General features: G+C 44.8%; 1 protein-coding gene across 5 annotated transcripts in view; it reads left to right on the forward strand.

Moving 5' to 3' along the window:
• Positions 1-22,376, forward strand: part of SIPA1L2 (signal induced proliferation associated 1 like 2) — a 246,651-nt gene that overhangs the window by 108,584 nt on the left and 115,691 nt on the right. For all 5 annotated transcript variants that reach the window (XM_040242739.1, XM_040242738.1, XM_040242742.1 and 2 more), the window contains exon 3: positions 19,186-20,901. In XM_040242739.1, coding sequence (XP_040098673.1) covers positions 19,425-20,901 — 1,477 coding nt within the window. In that variant the 5' untranslated portion in view covers positions 19,186-19,424. The remainder of the gene's footprint in view (positions 1-19,185; positions 20,902-22,376) is intronic.

Below are 22,376 nucleotides of genomic sequence, written 5' to 3' on the forward strand. Positions count from 1 at the left end.
AATCGGGCTCATCTCCTGTTTTTTACTCTCGGGACCTTGCTTCTAAAGTCCTGCCTGGTGTTCCTCTGTGAGGAAAACAGAAAACCCTAACTTGAAGGAAAAAAAAAGATACACTCCAATTGTAAAATTTATTGAGTGCTTTCTAGGTACCAGGCACAGACATGAAGCCTGGGTATTTGTTGAGAGTATAGCAGCTAAGCCTCAGAATGTTTTTTTGCAGAATATACACCCCAGTTCTCTAGACACTGCAGTTCATTTTAACAAGTATTATGGGCTGTGCTTTATCACCCTCAAGAAGCGTGTGAACACTTTTGGAAGCTGAATTTACTTTTCATCCCCTTCCCCACCATCCCCAGGAAAACCGCACAAAAAAATGCACAGGCAGGTCAGTGTGTATCATGTGCCCAGGTGAATGAGACATTAACTGGTTCACAGTTAAGGAGAGCCTGGCCTGAGCTGGGTGGGCAGGGTTTGAAGCTTGGCCTGCGATGTTGAAGACAGCCACAGAAATCACTGTTGGTGTGGATCAGGTTCTCAGTATGTCTCAGGCCTGTGCTGGTAAGAATTCTGCGCACGTGATCACATTTGACCCTAGAATCCCCGTTCCTCTGATGATCCTCTCCATCTTAATAACTTTTTGCCTTCCTCTTAATCAGGCCCCCACGTTTCAGTCATGCTTGACCTTCCTTGCTCAGCGCATGTATCAGCCTGTGCTGCTAGGTCTGAGTTCTCATTCCAGATTTCCGCTCCCAGAGTCTCTCATTCTTAGCAGACAGTCTTGCCCCGTCACCGTGTCGTGCCCGATGATCGCGGTGGCCTGACCTTTGTCTACTGGAGCCTGTTCTTACTAAAAACAGGTTATCTTCACTCCTGTGCTCAGAAACTTCTGGAACAAAAGCTCCTCTTAGTCCAGCCCTGCCACCTTTCCAACTCCTTTTCCAGGCTCCTTGATCTTAGAGTCTGCCCTCAGCTCCAGTCTTGCTGTCCCTGATAGGAGACCCTCTCCCTGGCCTCCTCCTGTCCGCCTGTGTGGGCCAGGCCCTCCTCCTTCCCTCCAGCTCTTCCTGCAGCCACCTGACCCTTCTGGTAACATCACACCCACACCTAAACATCCCAGCCATTTCAGTCCTGCCCTTATGGCACTCACCGCTGACAAGTTATGTGTTTATTTGTCCTCTTTATTATGTGACTTCCAAGACTAGATATTCTGTGAAAGCAGGACCTTTTCTGGTCCATTCATCCTACAACAGTGCCCAGAATGGAGCACGCTCTCAACTCTCTGTGCAACAGGTACAGTAAAACCTCTTTTACAGACAATAGACCTGAGACCGTGGGGGTTTTGGGAAACTGCCCAAGGGAGACACTGTAAGTGACTCATCCAGGCTGAACTTTAGTCTAATGTCAGCGTCTAAGTTCTTAATGGGAGGGAACTCCAACAGGAAAGCACGGAGGTGGGAATGGGATGGTGTTTTGGGGAGACAGAGGAGATTCTAAGGGTGGTGTTGGTCAAATGGAGCTCAGTTTGGGAAGAGTTGTAAATGCCATATTGAGGGGCTTGAACAGTTTTGTTTTAAATTGGGGATAAAAGTGATTCCTACCACATAAAGTTATTGGAGTTAATACTTGATAAGAATGTGCTTGGCACTTAAAAAGTGCTCAATATATATTGTGATTAGAATATATCTTTTAAAAAAAAGTGACACAGTATCTTTATTGGGGCTTCCCAGGTGGCTGAGTGGTAAAGAATCCGCCTGCCAATGCAGGGGACATAGATGTCGGTTCCATCCCTGGGTTGGGAAGATCCCCTCGAAAAGGAAATGGCAACCCATCCAGTATTATTGCCTGAAAAATCCCATGGTCAGAGAAGCCTGGTCGGCTATAGTTCATGGGGTTGCAAAGAATCAGACGCTACTGAGTGACTGAGCACACACACGCTGTGTCTTTATTATTTTTTATTGAACTGTAGTTAATTTATAATGGGTTAGTTTTAAGGGTACAGCAAAGCAATCCAGTTTTATATAAGTATATATATAGCTATATATGTGTGTGTGTGTGTGTATTCTTTTTTAGATTCTTATCCATTGTAGGTTATTACAACATATTGAGTGTAGTTCCCTCTGCTATACAGTAGGTCCTATTGTTTACCTACTTTATATATAGTAGAGTATGTCTGTTAATCCCAGACTCTTAATTCCTCCCCCCACCCCCGCCCCACCAACACACACACACCCCGACCCGAGTATATCTTGTCAGCAGAGCAGGCCTAGACTCTGGTCACCGGAGTAGAAAACTTCTAGTGCTTTGAACTTACATAAATGGTTTCTAGAGTTTTCTCAATTTTAATTTTATTTATCTTCCTTAAACCTAACTAAAAACTACTGTGAGTAAATAAATTGCCAGCTGTTACATCTGAGTAAGATATTAGTTCTTGAGAAAGGGGAACATAGGAACATTTGAGAATTATGCATTTAGCTTTATTTTTCATCCTTTAGAACTGTGTTTAAGCTGGTAAGTTCTGATCCGAATTGTGTATGAGAATCACCTTTTCAAGCTACAGACTGAGGGTTCCCCCAAGGCCCTCTGAACCAGGATCTTGGGGCAAGAGAATCCAGGTATCAGTGTCTCTTAGGTAATTTTGAAAAGTAGGAACCGCACCCGCAGTGTGTTCTTAGAGAGAAGGAATATTTTGCTCAGAAAGAGGTTCTGAAGTTTGAAGAAACCTTTCTAGTAACCCTGCATCTTTACAGAGGGACTTAGGCCTGTGCCTAAAAAAAAAGAATGTGTGGCTAAAATAAGACTGGATCTATAAGGGAAGTAGAATCAGTGGTGATTCATGCTGAGAGTTCTGGCTCAACAGGACAGAATGCGGGAAAAACAGGTTGGTTCCCCTTCAGTGATACAGAGGTCAGAGGAGTTCTGCTTTAATCACCATGACGACTCATCCCTGAGTCTGGGAACCAGTGCTGCTTCCCCAGGTCACCCAGCCTGGTGGTGCAATGCGGCTCCCGAGACATGGCCCCGTGAGAGCGGAGGCTGGGCTGCCCTCGAGGTGTGACATGGGCCCCAGGGCTCACTCTTGCCTTGCGTTGGCCAGAATTGGCAACACCTACCTTTTTTCCCATGAGAAAAAAATGTAAAATTTGCAACTCTTTACTCCTTGTCTCCGAGGTGAGAGAGAAAGGTGATGCTTTGCCCACCATTCTTACCCATGTGCTCTGCTGCTTCCCAGTTTTAGAGATGGGTGGGCTTGTAATCCAGGTGACTGGAATAGGGAAGGTGCATGACTCTGAACATGATTTTAGGTCATCTGAACCAGGAGCAAAAGCAGGAAGCCCTCAGTGGGGCAGTCTCTTGGCTCCGCTCCTGAACCCTGGCTCATCAGTTGCTTTCCCTGGAAGTTTGCATTGGTCTTCTCCCAGCCAAGAGCTGTGTCATCCATCCTTCCGTGCCCAGCTTGGCACTTAGTAGGTAGATAGGTGGGTGTTTGTCACATGGATGAATCTGATGGAGACTATGATACAATGAAGGAACGGAGCATCCTTTCAAAGTAAAGTTTCAGGGCAAACAGGAGTGAGTTGCAGGCGGATGCAGTCCTAGGTGGTAGCTTTGAATGAGCTAGATTTTGTTCACATCTGATGGAAGAAGAGAGACTTTGCAAGCAAGGGGATTTTATAAGCAAAAACGTAGTATGGGGAGGGTCCAGGGGGTGATTGTGCAGAACCTAGCCTTAGTGAGATGCATGAACCAAAATTGATCATTTCCATTAATATCACATTCAACTAAAAAAGGAAAAAGAGCAGCTGCTAGTAATGAGTGTTTGGGGACCCCAGTAGGAGATCCATTTTGCTCCGAACTAGTTGTATGGCCTTTGGCAAATCAGTTAACTTCTGGGTTTATAGAGTGGGGGTGTCAGAATAGATTCTACGTCTCCCTTAAGATCTAACGTTGTGACTGAGTGGGTGGTTGATATTGAAAACACTAGACAGTGGTCTTTGGTGTAAAGGAAGAAAGGATGTTTATTTGCAGCAAAACCTACAGGACCAGTAAAAATGCTGTTGGTGGTGGTGGTGTGGAAATTTTGAGGTTATTATTTGGTGGTATTGTGGCTAGATTATGTGGACTCCGCCCTAAGAAACACTGGAGATTCCCTCGGGATATTGAGTAACGGGCAGGATGAGATGGTTGGATGGATCATCAACTCAATGGACATGAGTTTGAGCAGACTCCAGGGGATAGTGAGGGACAGGGAGGCCTGGTGTGCTGCCGTCCATGGAGTTGCAAAGAGTCGGCACGACTGAGAGGCTGAACAGCAAAGGAACCGACTAGGACCACTAGCTTACGAGCTGGGCCCATGCACAGGTGTGCCTAGTACAGCTGGGCTGGGCACTGCCACCTTCCTCAAGGCCCGTCGCCCGCACCCCCTCCCCCTCAGCCATACCTTCCCGTAGGCCGCAGAGCAGGGAAGACAGGTCCTTTTACTCTGCTTGAAGTTAGCAAATTTGCCTTAGGTTGACTTCCTTTGTATAAAGCCAATAATTTTTTTATTGCTTTTTATTAAGACCATATGTAACTTTGAGACGCTACCAGCAATGGTGGAAAGAATGAAGCCACCTGGGTTCTCATTCTGATCTCCCTGACAGTCTTTTGATTATACTGAATTAGCTGGCCTAAGATTTCCTTATCTGTGAAATGGGAGGGAAGTCTCTCTTTTGTCTTTTCACAGGTCTTCCTGGGATCAAATGAACAGAAAAGGATTTGGGAAATGGTAAATCCTTAAATAAATGTAACGCATTCATATTGACATTTTATGATAAGGATATTGGTTAGTCAAGCAAGTTCTCTGGGCCCACCCAGGATTTTTAGGGAGCCTCTGGTGATCCAGACGATTGCCTTGCCGGCGACGTGAGGTCAGGTTTCCATGGCTGTCGTTCTGTATAGGTCTCAGAACAGGTAGTCATCAGGTTTGCCTGTCTTCATCTCTCTCTTACTTGTTAACCTAGAGATTCAAAGAAAGTAATGATTTCTGTGACCATCATTTTTGTAAGGAAATAGGGTTCCTAGTATTCTTTCTGTTATTTTAATAAACTGTTATATATTGTAATAGGTGGTCGTTCTTTTTAAAAAAAGATGCTGTATTTACTAATTTTAAATTAATTTTTAATAGCGTATAGTTGCTTTACCATGCTGTGTTAGTTTCTGCTGTACAGTGAACTGAACCTGTTACGCCTATACTTATATTCCTTCTTTTTTAGATTATTTTCCCATACGGGTCATTATAGCATATTAAGTAGAGTTCCCTGCTGTACAGAAGGGACTTATTCATTGTTTGTTGTTGCTGTTCAGCCGCTCAGTCCGGTTCAACTCTTTGGAAACCATGGACTGCAGCAGGCACGCCAGGCTTCCGTGTCCTTCACTATCTCCCGGAGTTTGCTCAGATTTGTGTCTGTTGAATCAGTGATGCTATCTAACCATCTCATCCCCACTGCCCCCTTCTCCTCCTGCCTTCAGTCTTTCCCAGCATCAGGGTCTTTGGTAGTGAGTCGGCTCTTCACATCAGGTGGCCAGAGTACTGGAGCTTTAGCTTTAGCATCAGCCCTTCCAATAAATATTCAAGGTTGATTTCCTTTAGGATTGACTGATTTTATCTCCTTGCAGTCCAAGGAACTCTCAAGAGTCTTCTCCAGCACCACAGTTTGAAAGCATCAATTCTTCGGCACTCAGCTTTCTTTATGGTCCAACTCACATCCATATATGACTACTGCAAAAACCATAGCTTTAACTATACAGACCTTTGTTGACCAAATCCTTATTATTTATCTATTTTATATATAGTAGTGTGTGTATGTTAGGTGGTCATTGTTTTACCTTTTTCTTCAGGTAAAGATCTTGGCTCTTAGGTACTTTATTAAATAAATAATCAGCCCAAGTTAATTATTATACATCTATAATTGAAAGTGGTTTATAGACTTGGCATTCACTTCATACTTTTAAACTTCCAAATGAAGTGTGTTGAGGGAATGTTTCCTCTTCAGTGCACTGGAATCCATTCTCTGTGACTAGTGAAATGAAAATGTGTCACCCTGGAAGCAAATGCCTTATTAAAGAAGTATGTGATGGGGAACGACTTCCTGTAGGAGTCATTGTAGCTGCACCCCTGGCTTTGAGTTTGCAGGACTCCTCGTTTTCTAGCGTGCTTTTCTTCACGCTCTCTTTGTTTCTGGCTCTGCTGGGCCTCTGTAGCCCGTGGGCTGTTTCTCGAGTTGTGGAGAGCCGGGGCTACTCTCCAGCTGTAGTGTGCAGGCTTCTTATTGTGGCCGCCTCCCTGGTTTTGAAACACAGGCTCTAGGGCGTGCAGGCTTCAGTGGCTGCGGCCGGTGGGCTCACTGGTTGCGGCCCCTGGGCTCCACTGCACAGGCTCAGTAGTTGCGGTGCATGGACTTAGTTGCTCCGTGATCTTCCCGGATCGGGGATCGAACCCGTGTGTCCTGCATTGGCAGGAGGATTCTTCACCACTGAGCCCCCAGGGAAACTCTAGAGTTTTGAGTGCACTTCCTGACTTCGCGCCAATGACATGAGGACACTTCGGGGTAAAATCAGACAGGGAGGGGGCGTGAAGGAAGCCTCCCCTGCGGCCCTCCCCTTCTCTGTTTCGCTGACCCCAGCGTCTGTGCTGCAGGGTCCCGTTTTCTCTTAGGATAAGTTTATTGAGACATAGAGATGGAGAATTCGCGCTGGACACTGGTATTAGCGGTATTTTTCCTGACCCGCTAGGTCCTGGGTTTATCACGGCCCAGGCTTTTGGAAGCCGAGCTGTTTTCTGTTGGGGACAGTCTCCCCCTCCCCCAGTAGGCTGGCTTCATCCCTCATCCTAATCCTCCAGCCCCAGAGCCCGCCGCCCTGCAGGAGAATCAAACAAGCAGCATGGGCTTTTCCTCCCGCTTCCGTCCCGCACGGCGTGGCAGTAGTACTCACGTCGTGCCTTTGTGTGGTTCAGTGTCTTCTGGAAGCTCTCACTTGGCCTCCCAGGGCCTGTCTGAGGTGTGCAGGGCAGACTGGACCCCCGTCACACGCAGGGTGTTAAGTCTCAGTGGATGCCTGGATGATTGAAAGGCCCACAGTAGAGCCTGTCCTCAGAAGTGGACACCGCTCTTTTAATCCCGAGCCCTTTATACTGTCTTGCAGTGTACCCAGGGTCACAGGAGGTTGTAGGGATATGAAAATAGATGCAAATGTAAGCCATTATTTTTCTAAGCAGAGTAATTCCCAGTGTGTGAGAATGGAAGGCACCATCTTTGTGAATATTTGCTATAAAAAAACCATATGCTCTTTAAGTTAAACAGTAGGCATTACTCATCTAACATTAGTATCTGCTTCCATGTTTAAATATCTTACTGTGAGTCTTGAAGGAAAGGAAGTTGACGGTCACCTCTGCTTATGTGATAGAGTAATATGTTCTCTGTAACTTAAACATGCATTGATATTATGGGCGATTGTTTTTAAAATATTCTATTTATGGAGTTTAGGGCTTCCCAGATGGTGCTAGTGGTAAAGAATCCTCCTGCCAGTGCAGGAGACCCAAGAGACATGGGTTTGATCCCTGGGTTGGGAAGATCCTCTGGAGTAGGAAATGGAAACACACTCCAATATTCCTGCCTGGAAGAATTCCATGGACAGAGGATCCTGGCGGGGTACCGTCCACAGGGTCACAAAGAGACATGACCGAGCACACGGTGATGATTTATAGAGCTTAAATTATATACACTTGGATTTACATATTTATGTATAGTTATGAAGTTTGGAACTTTAGGAAAACATGCAAAGAAGAAAGCAAAACCCAGCTATTAGCCTACCTATAATAGATAATATAATAATATGGGGACTTCTCTAATAATATGGGGACTTCACTATAATATGGGGACTTCTCTGGTGGCCCTAGAGGTAAAGAACCTGCCTGCTAATGCAGGAGATAGATGCAGTTTTGATCCCTGGTTTGGGAAGATCCCCTGGAGTAGGAAATGGCAACCCACTCCAGTATTCTTGCTTGGAAAATTACACGGGCAGAGGAGCCTGGTGGGCTGCAGGCCACATGGTCTCGAAGGGTCGGACATGACTGAAGCAGCTTAGCATGCACTGGTGGCTCAGTGGCAAAGAATCTGCCTGCGATGCAGGAGATGCGGGTTCAAGGCCTGGGTCGGGAAGATCCCCTGGAGAAGAGAACGGCTGACCCACTCCAGTATTCTTGCCTGGGAAATCCCATGGACAGAGGAGCCTGGCGGGCTATAGTCCATGGGCTCACAAAAGAGCTGGACATGACTTAGCAACTAAACAACAGAATTTCATTATAATATGGGGGTGTTTCTTTGCAGGATTTCTATGTCTGTAGGTTTTTAACACAAAGTTTTGTATTTGACCCCTTTCATATATTATGATATTGTAAATCCCCAAAGCCATCCTTGTTTTTCAGAAGTTTGGGGGTTGTGTAATATTTCGTTGTACCATATTAACTGTATTTACCCCTGAAACTTCCCTGGTGGCTCAGACGGTAAAGTGTCTGTCTACAGTGCAGGAGACCTGGGTCCGATCCCTGTGTCGGGAAGATCCCCTGGAGAAGGAAATGGCAATCCACTCCAGTGCTATTGCCTGGAAAATCCCATGGACAGAGGAGCCTGGTAGGCTGCAGTCCATGGGGCCACAAAGAGTCGGACCCGACTGAGCGACTTCACTTTCTTTCACTTTTCACTGACTGTTAGGCTTCCCAGGTGGCTCAGTGATAAAGACTCCACCTGCCCGTGCAGGAGACACAGAAGATGTGGGTTCAGTCCCTGGGTCGGGAAGATCACATGGAGAAGGAAACGGCAACTAACTCCAATATTCTTGCCTGGCAAATTCCATGAACAGAGAAGCCTGGAGGGCCACGGTCCATAGGGTCACAAAGAGTGGGACAAAACTTAGTGATTGAGTGTGCACGCACACACTGGCTGGTAAACTTGTATCATCATTTTTGGTCTTAAAGTTCTGGAGTGAATATCTTTCTGTGCAAGTTTTCTCCCACATCTCTTACTTCTTAGGTAGGTTTTTCAGGTTGATGAGTATGAGTCGAATGTCTTGTACCGTTGTCTTTACTGGTGTTCAGAGAGGGTGCCTTCTGCAAATAGTGTCAGAAGTGGGGTCCTGTCTTTTTAGCTGCTTTTCGCCTATTGCATGTGCGTTTCTCACCCAGCTGAGAAGCTTCTTGAGGATTAAGAAGCTCTGTCATTCAAGTTTAATGCTCCTCCAGGCCCCCCAGCATCCAGTCCAGGCCCTAATAAAACTGAATACATTTATTTACTGGAGTAACAAAAGGGTTTTTGTATCACACAATAAACGTCATAAAGCTGCTCAGCAAAACTCAGTATCCTGTAATTCAGATAAACGAGCACAATGAGAAGATAGCTTGGAGAGTGTGTGATTAGTGAATGGGGTTTGTTGTGTATTTGCTGCTAAAATTACTATTTCTGAAAAATCAAATACTAGACTATTGTCTAGGTTGGTGCGGTTTTCTTTTCATGCCCTTTATGTTCAGTTGAAAGGAAGCATCCTCAGATTGAATGGTTTTCTGGTCTACTTGTTGGGTTTTAACAAAGAACGCATTGAAGGTAGCTGCTTTGTACGTTTAGTTCAGTTTTCAATAGTATTGATTGATTTTAGTTTTGTTGAGTGAGGTGAGACAGATCCTTTGCTCTACAAGAGTTTTCACTGTGGATTCATTAGAACATACCAGGAGTGAGAAGAAAGTGAGAGGACTGCTTCTCTTTCGTGTAAACAGTGGGAAAGATCCCTAAATGCGGTTTTTAAGGCTCCAGCCTCCCAGATTTTTATTATAAAATGCTCAGGTCCCTGTCTTGGTCACCTAGTGTCATTAAACCTTCATTTAAAGAATAGAACAGATTATTTTCTATGATATTTAAATGCAGATAACAGAGGTACAGTCTAAATCACTTGGCACCAAGTAGGAATTCTTTTCTTCTTTTCCTATGTTTCCCTAAGACACAAATGCCTCAGCTTAAATTATTAATTGGAATGTCTGATTTCCTACTGTGTCATCTGTAAATCGGGGGCCACATGACTGAAAAAATGCCATAACTAATAACCTCCTGAGGGAAAGAGGTGCAGAGCCATCTCTTTTTATCTCTTTCTGATTTAAAAGATTTAATGGGAAATAGTCAATACCCACAGCTGTTCATCTGTCTCCGGAAAAGTTCCATGATCAAAATATTCCATTTCAGAAAATGGTCCTTTGTTTATTCTCTCTTGACATACACATACATGGATGGAGGGATGGCTGAAAGTAGCTTACTCTACCAGGAGTGAGTTACTATTTTTTTATTGACACACTAGAAGTTTCCAACTCCAGAATAATCTTGTTGTAATATAGTTGTGAATCTTCCCAGATGGTAACGAGTCTGCCTGCAATCCAGGAGACCTGTGTTCCGTCCCTGGGTCAGAAAGATCCCCTGGAGAAGGGAATGGCAACCCACTCCAGTGCTCTTGCCTGGAGAGTTCCATGGACAGAGGAGCCTGGTGGGCTTCAGTTGTGGTCCCTAAAATAATTTTTAAAATATTTATTTATTATTTATTTGGCTGGTCCAGGTCTCAGTTGAGTCACCCCAGAACCTTTGATCTTTACTGTGGCGTGCGAAATCTTTCATTGTGGCATGTGAACCCTTAGTTCTGGCATGTGGAATCTAGTTCCCTGACCAGGGATCCAACCCAGGCACCCTACACAGGGAACATGGAGTCTTAGCTACTGGACCACCAGGGAAGTCCCCCTAAAATTGTTTTAATTAGAAGTTGTAGTTGGGAAGCAATTGGCACATGACTGAAGATTGAGATCATCTTCTGGAAGCTTCTGTTTGCCTCTTGGAGAATCAGCTTAGCTATTGCAGTTCAGTTTCTGCTTTGTGTTATGTTAGTCTTTGCATGTAAATTTGTTAACAGTAGCTGTGTTGGGTTTATAAACATGACTGTACTCTTTGGGGACAGTGATGTGTTGAACTCATTTTAGCTGCTTGATTTGCAGTCAGTTAGTTTATCAATAAATATTCATTCATACATAGGTCAATTCTTCCAACTAATATTCTTTCAAACTTTGAATTTAGGAAACATAGAGACAAGCACTTGGCATTTGGATCTTATTAAATCTTTAGGCTGATACTTTGATATCAAAGGATTATTCCCATTATACAGATAGGAAACTGAAGGTCAGAAAGGATAAGTCATTTTGCTGTGGTCTCAGCTAGCCTGTGGTAGAGCCTGGCTGCTTGCTGAGCATCACGTGCAAAGCAGTCTCTCTGCCTGCCCAGAACTGAGAGTCTAGAGGGGGTTCGTGACATGTGAGCAGGCTGGTATAAAATAGTGTGTGTGGTGTTAATGTAGGGTGAGAAAGGAGGCAGGCTGCTAGGGGAGCCTGCATTGAGATAACTTTAGAACCAGCGGTAAAATTTGAGAAGGTTTCCAGAGAACTCATCTATGAACTGAGCTCTCACTTCTGACACCTGTTGGTAGAGTGGAGGGAAGAAGCCTTGCAGAGCGTTTGGGCAGGGGCCACCCTGTGCAAATCCCTCTGAGCAAAGTCAAACAAAGGGCAGCATGTGTGGGCCTGGGGTGGGGTTCGAGCAGCAGGCAAGGGGCTGGATAGCTACTCATGGGCCAGACCCTGCATGACCTGTGTTGGGGAATTACTGAAGCGTTTTAGGATAATCTAGGAAAAATGAGAGCGGTGGTGGCAGTTGAGATGGCTCTGTCTGCGTGGATTTGAGAACAGTCAGAAGGTCAAGCTACAGGTCGCAGTTTACACACGGACTGTGAGCGGAGGGCAGGGTGAGTCCTGGCTGCTTGGCATGGGCACTGGGGGCTGGCGGGCAATTCCTGAGCTGGGCATGGAGCGGCGGGGAGTAGATGCTTAGGGGCTGTGCTGGAGGGTGTGAGCTGTCACAGCTCAGCGTGGCCCTGTGGTCATGGAGACATCTTCAGGCTGTGCATAGATTTTAGAGTCCTCAGCGTGCAAATTCTCATGAAGCTGCTAGAGTTGCACAAGAAAATGGACAGAATTAAAAGAGAAGGCAGCTTCGAATAATCCCTGAGGAGCATCAACTCTTGAAGAAAATCAGAGGAGGGGCCAGCCAAGAAGCCAAAAAAAGAGAAGAATCTAGAATCATTGTGCCCTGATAGATGTGTCATGATAGTATGTTGAGTCAGTGCTTTGGGGTGGTTTGATTTGCAGCCATTGCAGTTTAGATGGATGGATGAAGCTAATCATGAGTGCCAGCTAAGTGCCAGGCCCTGGTCAGCGGTGGACAGGGTGGGCCAGAACCCTACTCTGGTGGAGCGTGTGACAACTTCACTTAGAAAGTCACATAAGAGCTCCACCTAAGAAACCTTTTGTTTGACCCTTTTATGGAGCACAGATTATCTTTTTTTAATCATTAAAAGTCATTTTTATTCATTAAAGAATTTGAGGAATTAGAATAATTACAATTGATATAATCTTATTGACGCATAGTATATTTACAAAATTATGTTAGTTTCAGGTATATTGCATAGAGATTGAGTGTTTTTACAGATTATAATCTATTAAACTTATTATAAAATAATGGCTGTAATTCCCTCGATAGCCTTGTTTGTTAACTAGTACATAGTAGCTGGTATCTCATACCCCTGATGTGCCCCTCTTCTCCATTGGTAACCGCTAGTTTGTTTTCTGTGTCTGTGAGTCTGCTTCTGTCTTGATACGTACATTCATTTGCATTACTTTTTATTCCATTTTATATGTGGAACATGGATTCTGATTCAGCATCAGGTAGTCACAATACAGGGATCCAGAGGAGACTGAACCCTTCAGACACTTTTTTACTTTACTTTGATGAAGAAGTCCTTAACTACACCAAGGGCATTGCTTTTCTAGGGCCATCACTTGAGAAATTCTTCCAAATAGCAACATGGAGTGCTTTGAAAAGCCGTTTAACACCAGTGTGAAAAGTACCCCCTCCAAAAGAATTACTCTCCACAAATGTTACGAAGCCTCAGGAGATGAATTTTTCTCTTTTTTAATATTCTCATTTCCCCAAATATTTATCTTTTGTACCATCCCAATGTTTAATTCAGTGGAAAACAGTGGAAGCAGTGGCAGACTTTATTTTGGGGGGCTCCCAAATCACTGCAAATGGTGACTGCAGCCATAAAATTAAAAGACACTTACTCCTTGGAAGAAAAGTTATGACCAACCTAGACAGCATATTAAAAAGCAGAGACATTACTTTGCCAATAAAGGTCCATCTAGTCAAGGCCATGGTTTTTCCAGTAGTCATTTATGGATGTGAGACTTGGACTATAAAGAAAGCTGAGTGCAGGAGGATTGATGCTTTTAACTGTGGTGTTTGAGAAGACTCTAGAGAGTTCCTTGGACTTTAAGGAGATCCAACCAGTCCATCCTAAAGGAAATCAGTCCTGAATATTCATTTGAAGGACTGATGTTGAAGCTGAAACTCCAATACTTTGGCCACCTGATGGGAAGAGCTGACTCATTTGAAAAGACCCTGATGCTGGGAAAGTTTGAAGCCGGGAGGAGAAGGGGTCGACAGAGGATGAGATGGCTGGATGGCATCGCTGACTCAATGGACATGAATTTGAGCAAGCTCGGGGAGTTGGTGATGGACAGGGAAGCCTGGCATGCTGCAGTCCGTGGGGTCGCAAAGAGTCGGACGCAACTGAGTGACTGAACTGAACTGAATGTTTAATTCAAGACAAATGGCTAAGAATGAATTTTCATGTCCATGCGTGCTGTGGTTGCTAAGTTACTCAGTTGTGTCCGACTCTTTGTGACCCCATGGACTGCAGCCTGCCAGGCTCCTCTGTCCATAGAATTCTCCAGGCAAGAATATTGGAATGGGCTGCCATGCCCTTCTCCAGGTCTACCAAAATATGCTTATTATGAACTGTCTATATCCATTTATGATCATCATTATGGGATAGTAGCCCGTTTGTCAAATTTTTTCATATCCTTGATGTCCGTGGTCTACTATGATAAAGATTCAGGTTAGTGGATTGTTTTATAGCTCCTTAGTTATCACTTCATTGATACCAGGCTGAATGTGCTTAAACATAATGAGAGCATGAGACGTGTGCTTCAGGTGCTTAGACCTTGCGCATGAACTCACCTCAGCTCTATCGTCTTCCTGGCCACAGAGAGGATGAACCTAGGGAGTGTTTGTTCCTGTTTGTATTCCCTACTCAGATGTACATGTTAGTATTAAAATCGGTAGAATATGAGTATGAAAGATGCATGTTTTTATGGTAGTTATATTTTATTATAAATCTGTTATATAATTTTAACCATTTTTTCCCCTTGAATGAGGCTCGTCATTTGTGTATTTTGTGGTTTTCAATCCATTTGCTACAGCTGCAGTCCTGGTAAGTGGCTCAATTGCTAACTATAATATTGCTCTTGAAGACTCACTGATGTCTCATGGAAAACTTAGAAAAACATTCTGTTTAAACACAGCTATGCTTAAATATCACATTTTCTCCATTTCTGTCCTTGAAGAATTATTACCAAGACCATTAGAATGAGAACACCTTGGTCCTTCTGGCTCTGAAATTCTTTGGTTTCTCTGAGCGGCCTTTTGCTGGGTCTTCAGCACTTCCTCTCAAGGCTGCCCCACCACCTGTGAAGTCAGACAGCTTCGCATGTAGATTTTAAAATGCTCACAGAGTACTGGTTACACCTTCTGATTTTTTTTCCCCCCATCAAGAGCAAAATCCATAGAACTTAATGTAGTGTAAGAATAATTGGAAACTATTAGGGGAGGATGTCCTTGACATTAAAAACGCACTCAAGGAAAGGGAGAGCACTGTCTGGAGAAACAGGGTCAGGAGAGGGTAAGTTCATTAAGTGATGACAGAAGTCGGAAGAAATGGGTTGGCTTCTTTGTTATCTGAGAAGTAAGAAGCTGCAGTGTCTGCTGAGATGCTGGGGTAAGAAGGTCTTTGAGCAGCTGCTACGGGAAATGGGACAGAGGATGACAGGGACAGGACCGACCTTGATAATTGGCTAGTATTTCACACTAGTGTCACAGGCTCAACACCCCCCTGCACGACTTTGGGTGAAGAGAGTTCTGTGCTTTGGGGGTTGCATTTTCCCAGTTCTGAAGTGGTGCCGGCCTGTAACTGTGTGCTCTCTGCTTTGTCTGGAGGCCGGTCAGAGCCTTCTTCATTTCTGCAGGCTACTGTTTCAAGACTCTTCTCTGAAATGTCATCCTTCTCCTATCCCTTCCATCATTTTGGGAATCATGAGCAGCCAGCTGCATGGCACGCTGCCCTACTCTTGACATCCATTGTAGATCTGAGCACAGAGGGTTATAAATATCTGCTCAGTACAAAGGACAGAGTTGCGTACAGGTGTTTGCAGGATGCTTCCTGGATTACACTTCATTGCTTTCAGGTACTTGCTACTAAGAGTGTGAATCCCTGTCTTTTAGAAACGTCTCAACCGCATGCTGCGTGAAAACAGGGAGAAGGTTAGAACTAGGGAAAAAGCTAAAAATAATGAGAAACAGAGAGGTCTTATGTTTCAGGTTCCTGTAAACCGGGCAGCTTGGTCCGGGGCCCTTACTTGCGCGTCTGTGGGGTGCAGGCCTCGCAGGGCTGGCCCGCTGGGATAGGGCGTCCTGTGCCTGTGCACACACTTGTGCCCGGCTCTGCCTCCCTCTCACCCAGAGTCTGAAATCCAGATTCTGGATTGTTCCAGAGGTCACTGCAGCTCATGCTTTGACTTTTCATTCTCTCCATTGTTTTCTCTCTGCTCTTCGCCCCCTTCAGTGCCTTTGCCCTTCCGTCTGTCTTGACAACTGCTTTTCAAAGATACTGGTTTCAATTCTTCCCCATGAACCACAGTACTTTTTTAAATTATGTGATATAACTATTTGTAACTTACCTTACTGAGAAACAAATGCTGTCATTGTTTTGAGGTGTTTTATTTTTATCACATTGTTAAACAATATGAGTACTTTAGTAATACTTTTAAAAGAAAGGTGCCCTCTATAATTCTGTCATTAGAGATTCATTTGGGGAGCTACGGCAAGCTGGAAAATGTGGCCAGGACTGCGAGCTGGCAGGAAGGGACTTGCAGGCGTTCTGCTGCAGCTTTACATTAAGTGTGTTACTCAGTGACTGTCAAGAACTGTTTGAGCACTTTGAGTTGTTAGTGGCACACAGAAAGCGTGTTGTGCGTACTGTGTGTGTCGCTCAGTTGTGTCCAACTGTTTGCCGCGCCATGGACTGTAACCCGCTGGCTCCTCTGACCATGGAATTCTCCAGCCAAGAATACTGGAGTGGGTTGCCATTTCCTGCTCCAGGGGATCTTCCCAAGTGAGGGATTGAACCTATGTTTCCTGCATTACAGGCGGGTTCTTTACCCCTGAGCCACTAGGGAAGCCCAAATGGGAGAATAAAGGGGTGGTTATATTTCTGTCTTCTTCAGTGGTAAGCACGTTGTTTAAATTTTCCATTCTTGGACCAGTTTAAGGAGTTTGTATTTTGCCAGGAAATCTTAGTTTCTTCTCTGTTTCTAAATTTGTTACTGTAGAGCTGTTTGTGGTATAATTCTTTTTCATTTAGTTTTATTTCACTTAGACATATGTGTGTGGTCATGTCCCCTCTCTCATTTCCAAACTTGTGTAAGATTATTCTTTCTTTCCCTTATTTCAGATTTGGGAAGGAGTGTATCCATTTTCTTACTCTTCAAATAAAGCTTGGGGGAGAATGGATACAGGTATATGTATGGCTGAGTCCCTTTGATGTTCACCTGAAAGTACCACAAAATTATTAATTGGCTGGACCCCAATACAAAATGTTTTTGGTGTCAAAAAAATTAAAATTAAAAAGAAAGATTAAAAAGAAATATAAACCCCTTTGGGATGTGTCTGTTTTTTCTATCCCCATTCCATTAATTTCAACTTTTATCTTTTCTCATTGCTTCTCTCCTGGTTTCTTTTGGTGCATTTTGTTATTGTTGAGGTGATGAGCACCGAGTTCCTGATTGTATTTCTAGAAACGTCACAGTTCGGTGCTTGGAACTGGATCCTTAGTAGAGCATGGTTCTTTCTTCGGTAGCAGGGATACAGATTAGTAGCAGATAATGAGAAGGAGTGCCACATTAACGCCTCTAGAATTCACATAGCTCTGGGCCAACCATTAGACGTCATTCTTACCCTTTCAGATTGTGTTGAGTGTTCAGTAAGCCGTGGACCTATCAATAGAGTGTATACATCACGTAGATGCCTGCTGCAGTGAGTCAAATACCATTTCAGCAGAGAGCTCACAGGCCAGTTGTTTTGTTTCATTTCTCAGTTGTCATTTTTTCCGTTTCCAGGAAAGGATTTGGTGATAATCTAAATTATAGAGGGCATAACTATAATTTAGAATCATCTGTGGTTCTTTGAAGTTTAATACTTGTAAGTGAAATAGATAAGACGCTTTCAGCTCTGGTCCCTCTCTGAGCACCCTGGGCAGATCCTGGTCCGTTGAGTCCATGGAAGCATCTGTCTGCTCACTCCCCCTGGGTTTCCTCATTCTAGAATGTCATTATTCCCTCAGTTATGAAGCTGCCCTGGGTGCAGACAGCGTGTTGTCATGCCCACTCTAACTTATGATTATTTTTCTCCAATGGAGAAGAAAGCAAGCTGCCATCATAATATCTGCTGTTTCGGGAGATCACCACATGGTCATCAGAAAGTCATTAAGAACCCATTGGAATGAGTCCTTACACTGTTTAGCTATTCGGAATTTTAACATTACTCCTGACTGAACTGCAGTTGTTTTTTATGCTTTGGTGAAGGCTGAGGGAAAGCAGCTAGCTACATTATGCCTTTGTTCTCATCATTGTTTTCAGAAGTAAAATCATTCTTTTTTTTCATTCCTTATCCAGCAGCAAGATACCTTGACAGCCATGAGTTCAGGAAATATGTAATACCTGGAAAATATTTTTGTTTAATTAAAAACAGAATAAATTGAAAAATTATTTATAATTAAAGAGGAGGGTCAATGAGGTCAAGTTTTCTACCGGCCACAAAGGCGAATCATGTTTTAAATCTCTAAGCTTCTATTTTCCCCCACACATTTGTCAAGTTGCTATTGGCATAATGAACTAGAAAATCGTACTTGTTTAGGCACCAGATTCTTTTTTTTCCTTAACATTTTATTTTATATTGCAGTATAGTCGATTAACAACGTTGTGATAGTTTCAGATGGGCAGCAAATATCATTTTAGCAGAGATCTATCAGGCCAGAAGTTGTTTTCTTTCATTTCTCAGTTGTCATTTTTTCTGTTTCTAGGAACAGATTTGATGATAATCTAAATTATAGAGAAATTAATACATGTATTACATTACATATATTACGTACATGCTGTATATATACGTGTATCCATTCTCCCCTAAACTCCCCGCCCATCCATGCTGTAACGTGACATTGAGCAGAGTTCTCTGTGCTATACAGTAGATTAAGAATCTGACACCAGATTCTTAGAAACCCCTTCTCACTGTCAGGAGAGTCTCTGTGAGTTCCTATCTGTTTGCAAGAAAACATTCTGAAAACTCATTGTTAATGCCTGATACTGACCTTTTTGCTGTTGGACATTTTGAGTTTACCTGTTTCAGTTTAAGAATACTCAAACAATTGCATTACCATTGTGTTACTCTTGTAACTAATTGAAATGTTGCTAGGTTAACTGAGTTAAGCCCAGCTACATCATTAGATAATGTTGATATGGAGATGAAGGGCATAGCTCCTGGCTTAGGGGAGCTTCCAGTTCACTAGTGGAGGAGACTGATCGGTAAACCAGAAGAGTATGAGAGGAACTGCTGTGGTAGTGTGGATGCGGGCGTTATGGAAACACAGAGGAAGCACTCTTTGCTCAGATGTGGGCCCATGGTGGGAGGGTGCTGCTTGACTGTGTGATGTAAATTCTAGGCTGCCAAGTAGAGTGAGAGGGCAGAGTGTTTGGAGAAAAGAGGGGCATGATGTGGAACCATGAAACTTCTGACAGTTTGGGGGGAACTAGAGAGACGGGCAGATAAGAAGCTGTATGGGGAATGTGTTGAACTTGAGCTGCAGTGATTGTTAATGGCTATTTTCTGTTTTTTAATTCAGGTGAAGGAAACACTCCTGGCCGGTTGTCTTAAGGGATGCTGTTGGAAAGGACGGAGGTGTACGAAATTATTACAGACTGAGAAGCAAGTTGGTTTTGGGGGAACCATACTCTGAGGATGTTGTTTGCTTTTGGTTAACAAGACGAAATACAACTCTAGAAGAAGCCTTTGTAAATAACAATGTAATCAGATTTACAGCAGTCTTTCTGGTGAGACTTGGAGCTCCTTGCCTCGGCAGACATGAGTGACCCCAGGCAGTCACAAGAAGAAAAGCACAAGCTCGGCAGAGCCTCTTCGAAGTTCAAGGATCCTCCCAGAATCATGCAGTCAGATGATTATTTTGCTCGAAAATTTAAAGCCATCAATGGCAACATGGGACCCCCCACTTCTTTAACTGCCTCCAGTTCCAATGAGAGTGGTGGTCCAGCTAATGGTACCCCGGCCGTGCCCAAGATGGGTGTGAGAGCAAGGGTGTCTGAGTGGCCTCCTAAAAAGGACTGCTCCAAGGAGCTGACCTGCAAGACCTTGTGGGAAAGCCGGTCCCAGACCAGCTATGAAAGTGTCACATCCATTATACACAATGGGCAAAATGATGGGAGCGATGGCCAGCAGGAGGAGCCGCTCGATCTGGACTTCGTGGAGGCAAAGTATCCCCTTGGGGACATCTTTGTGCACTCCCCGCAAAGAGGACTGCACCCCATAAGACAGAGAAGCAATAGTGATGTTACCATCAGCGACATCGACGCAGAAGACGTCTTAGACCAAAATGCAGTGAACCCCAATACGGGGGCTGCCCTGCACAGGGAGTACGGAAGCACATCGTCCATCGACCGGCAGGGCTTGTCGGGGGAGAACTTCTTTGCTATGCTTCGAGGGTATCGGCTGGAGAACTATGACCACAAGGCCATGGCCCCTTTCGGGTTCCCCGAGTTCTTCCCCTGCGACCCAGCGATCTCCCCCAGCCTTCATGCCGCAGCACAGATTTCTAGAGGCGAGTTCGTACGCATCTCAGGATTAGACTATATGGACAGCGCCCTCCTCCTGGGGAGAGACAGGGACAAGCCTTTCAAACGGAGGTTGAAGTCAGAGTCGGTGGAAACGTCCCTCTTCCGCAGGCTGCGGGCCGTGAAAAGCGAACATGAGGCGTTCAAGTTCACCTGCGAGCTGGAAGATGGGCGTCTTGAGAGGGGGGTCCGCCCTTGGAACTGCCAGCGCTGTTTTGCACACTATGATGTCCAGAGCATCTTGTTCAATATCAACGAGGCCATGGCCACGAGGGCAAACGTGGGCAAGAGGAAAAACATCACCACCGGGGCCTCGGCGGCATCCCAAACTCAGATGCCAGCCGGCCCGCCGGGCAGCTGCGACTCTCCGCTGGGGAGCAAGGAGGACCTCAACTCCAAAGAGAACCTCGATGCCGATGAGGGTGACGGGAAGAGCAACGACCTGGTCCTCAGCTGCCCTTACTTCCGGAATGAGACAGGCGGGGAAGGCGACCGGAGAATCGCCCTGTCCAGGGCCAACTCGTCGTCCTTCAGTTCTGGGGAGAGCTGCTCCTTCGAGTCTTCGCTCAGCTCTCACTGTACCAACGCAGGCGTCTCAGTCCTGGAGGTGCCCAGGGAGAACCAGCCCATCCACAGGGAGAAGGTGAAGCGCTATGTCATTGAGCACATCGACCTGGGGGCCTACTACTACCGCAAGTTCTTCTACGGCAAAGGTAAGGACACACCCCTGTGTGTCCCGGGGTCCCTCCCTGGGGCCACTTGCGACGTGCGACTTTGTGTCAGATCATCACCATCAGGGTGTCTGAGGCCGTTGTCCACTGGGCTTGACCTTGTTCTGTATCATGGAGCCTCCACCGTTGTTGGACTGATCCTTCTTTATTTAAAAAAAAAAAAAAAAATTAAAACCTTTCGCCACACTGTGCAGCATGCTGGATCTTAGTTCCCCAACCAGGAATTAAACCATTGCCCCCTGCAGTGGAAGCTCAGACGTCCTAACCACTTACTGTTTGTTGTTCAGTCACTAAGCCATGTATGCCTCTTTTGTGACCCCGTGGACTGTAGCCCTCCAGGCTCCTCTGTCCATGGGATTTCCCAGGCAAGAATACTGGAGCGGGTTGTCATTTCCTTCTCCAGGGGGTCTTCCTGACCCAGGGATCGAACCTGGGTCTCCTGCACTGGCAGGTGGGTTCTTTATCAACTGAGCCACCAGGGAAGCCCCCCAGCCTCTTGACTGTCAGGGAATTCCCTTATCTCTTCTGTAGAGATCCCCAGTTCCCTTCCCTCACTGATTCCTGGTCCCTGATATGGAAACACCTACTCTTTCCTTCTCTTGGCCAATTTGTGAGCATCACAGACGTCAGACTCCATTTAGGTTCACTCCGTTTAGGGTGTCTTCATTGATGAAGTCTATTGCTCTTTCATCCTCTGAACAGTCTTTTATACTGTGAACAATGAATAATTCTTGTCCTTTTGCCTCTAGTTTTTTCTGTATTTTTCTCCTGTACCTTGGCTTCATCTTTTAAATTTTATGTCTTCACAGCTCCTACTGCATTGCTGTGCATATTGGAAGTGTTAAGCAAATCTTGTTGAAAGAATGTATGAATGTATAAATTAGTAGGACAGGCAGAGTTAGGTTTCTTGTGTTTTTACAAATAGGCTTAAAGGTTAAGATACAAATAATTCTTTGCTGTTGTTATTTTAGAAGTTCGTTAAGTTCGTGTAATATATGACAATTGATGTTTACTTTGGTTGGTATGTCCTTGAAGGATACATCCCTTCATGTACTTGAGGCCTTCCCTGGTGGTCCAGCGGTTAGCGCTCCATGTTTCCAATGCTAGGGGCATGGGTTCAATCCCTGGTCAGGGCATTAAAATACCATGTGACATTTTAGGATGTGTGGCACGGCCAAAAAAAAAAAAAGTACAAGAAATTATGTGATTCAGTCTTCAGCCTTTCAATGTGTCCTCAATTATTCCAGAGACATGAGAATCCACTCTGTGTCAGAGACCTACAGAGAAACGTGTTTTACATGCACGCAAGTAAAACATGTGGAATGAAGCACCCAGGGACTCTCACCCCACCTTCTTAGTGAGTGTGACTGCCTTCCTTTCCCCTTCCTTCACGACATACTCTTTCGGGCTTCCTTTTCTGAACGAGGTTCCCCTGCCAGCCCCTCCACCCTGACATT

This window comes from Oryx dammah, unplaced genomic scaffold (genome assembly GCF_014754425.2).
Source record: "Oryx dammah isolate SB20612 unplaced genomic scaffold, SCBI_Odam_1.1 HiC_scaffold_6, whole genome shotgun sequence".
Lineage (NCBI taxonomy): Eukaryota > Metazoa > Chordata > Mammalia > Artiodactyla > Bovidae > Oryx > Oryx dammah.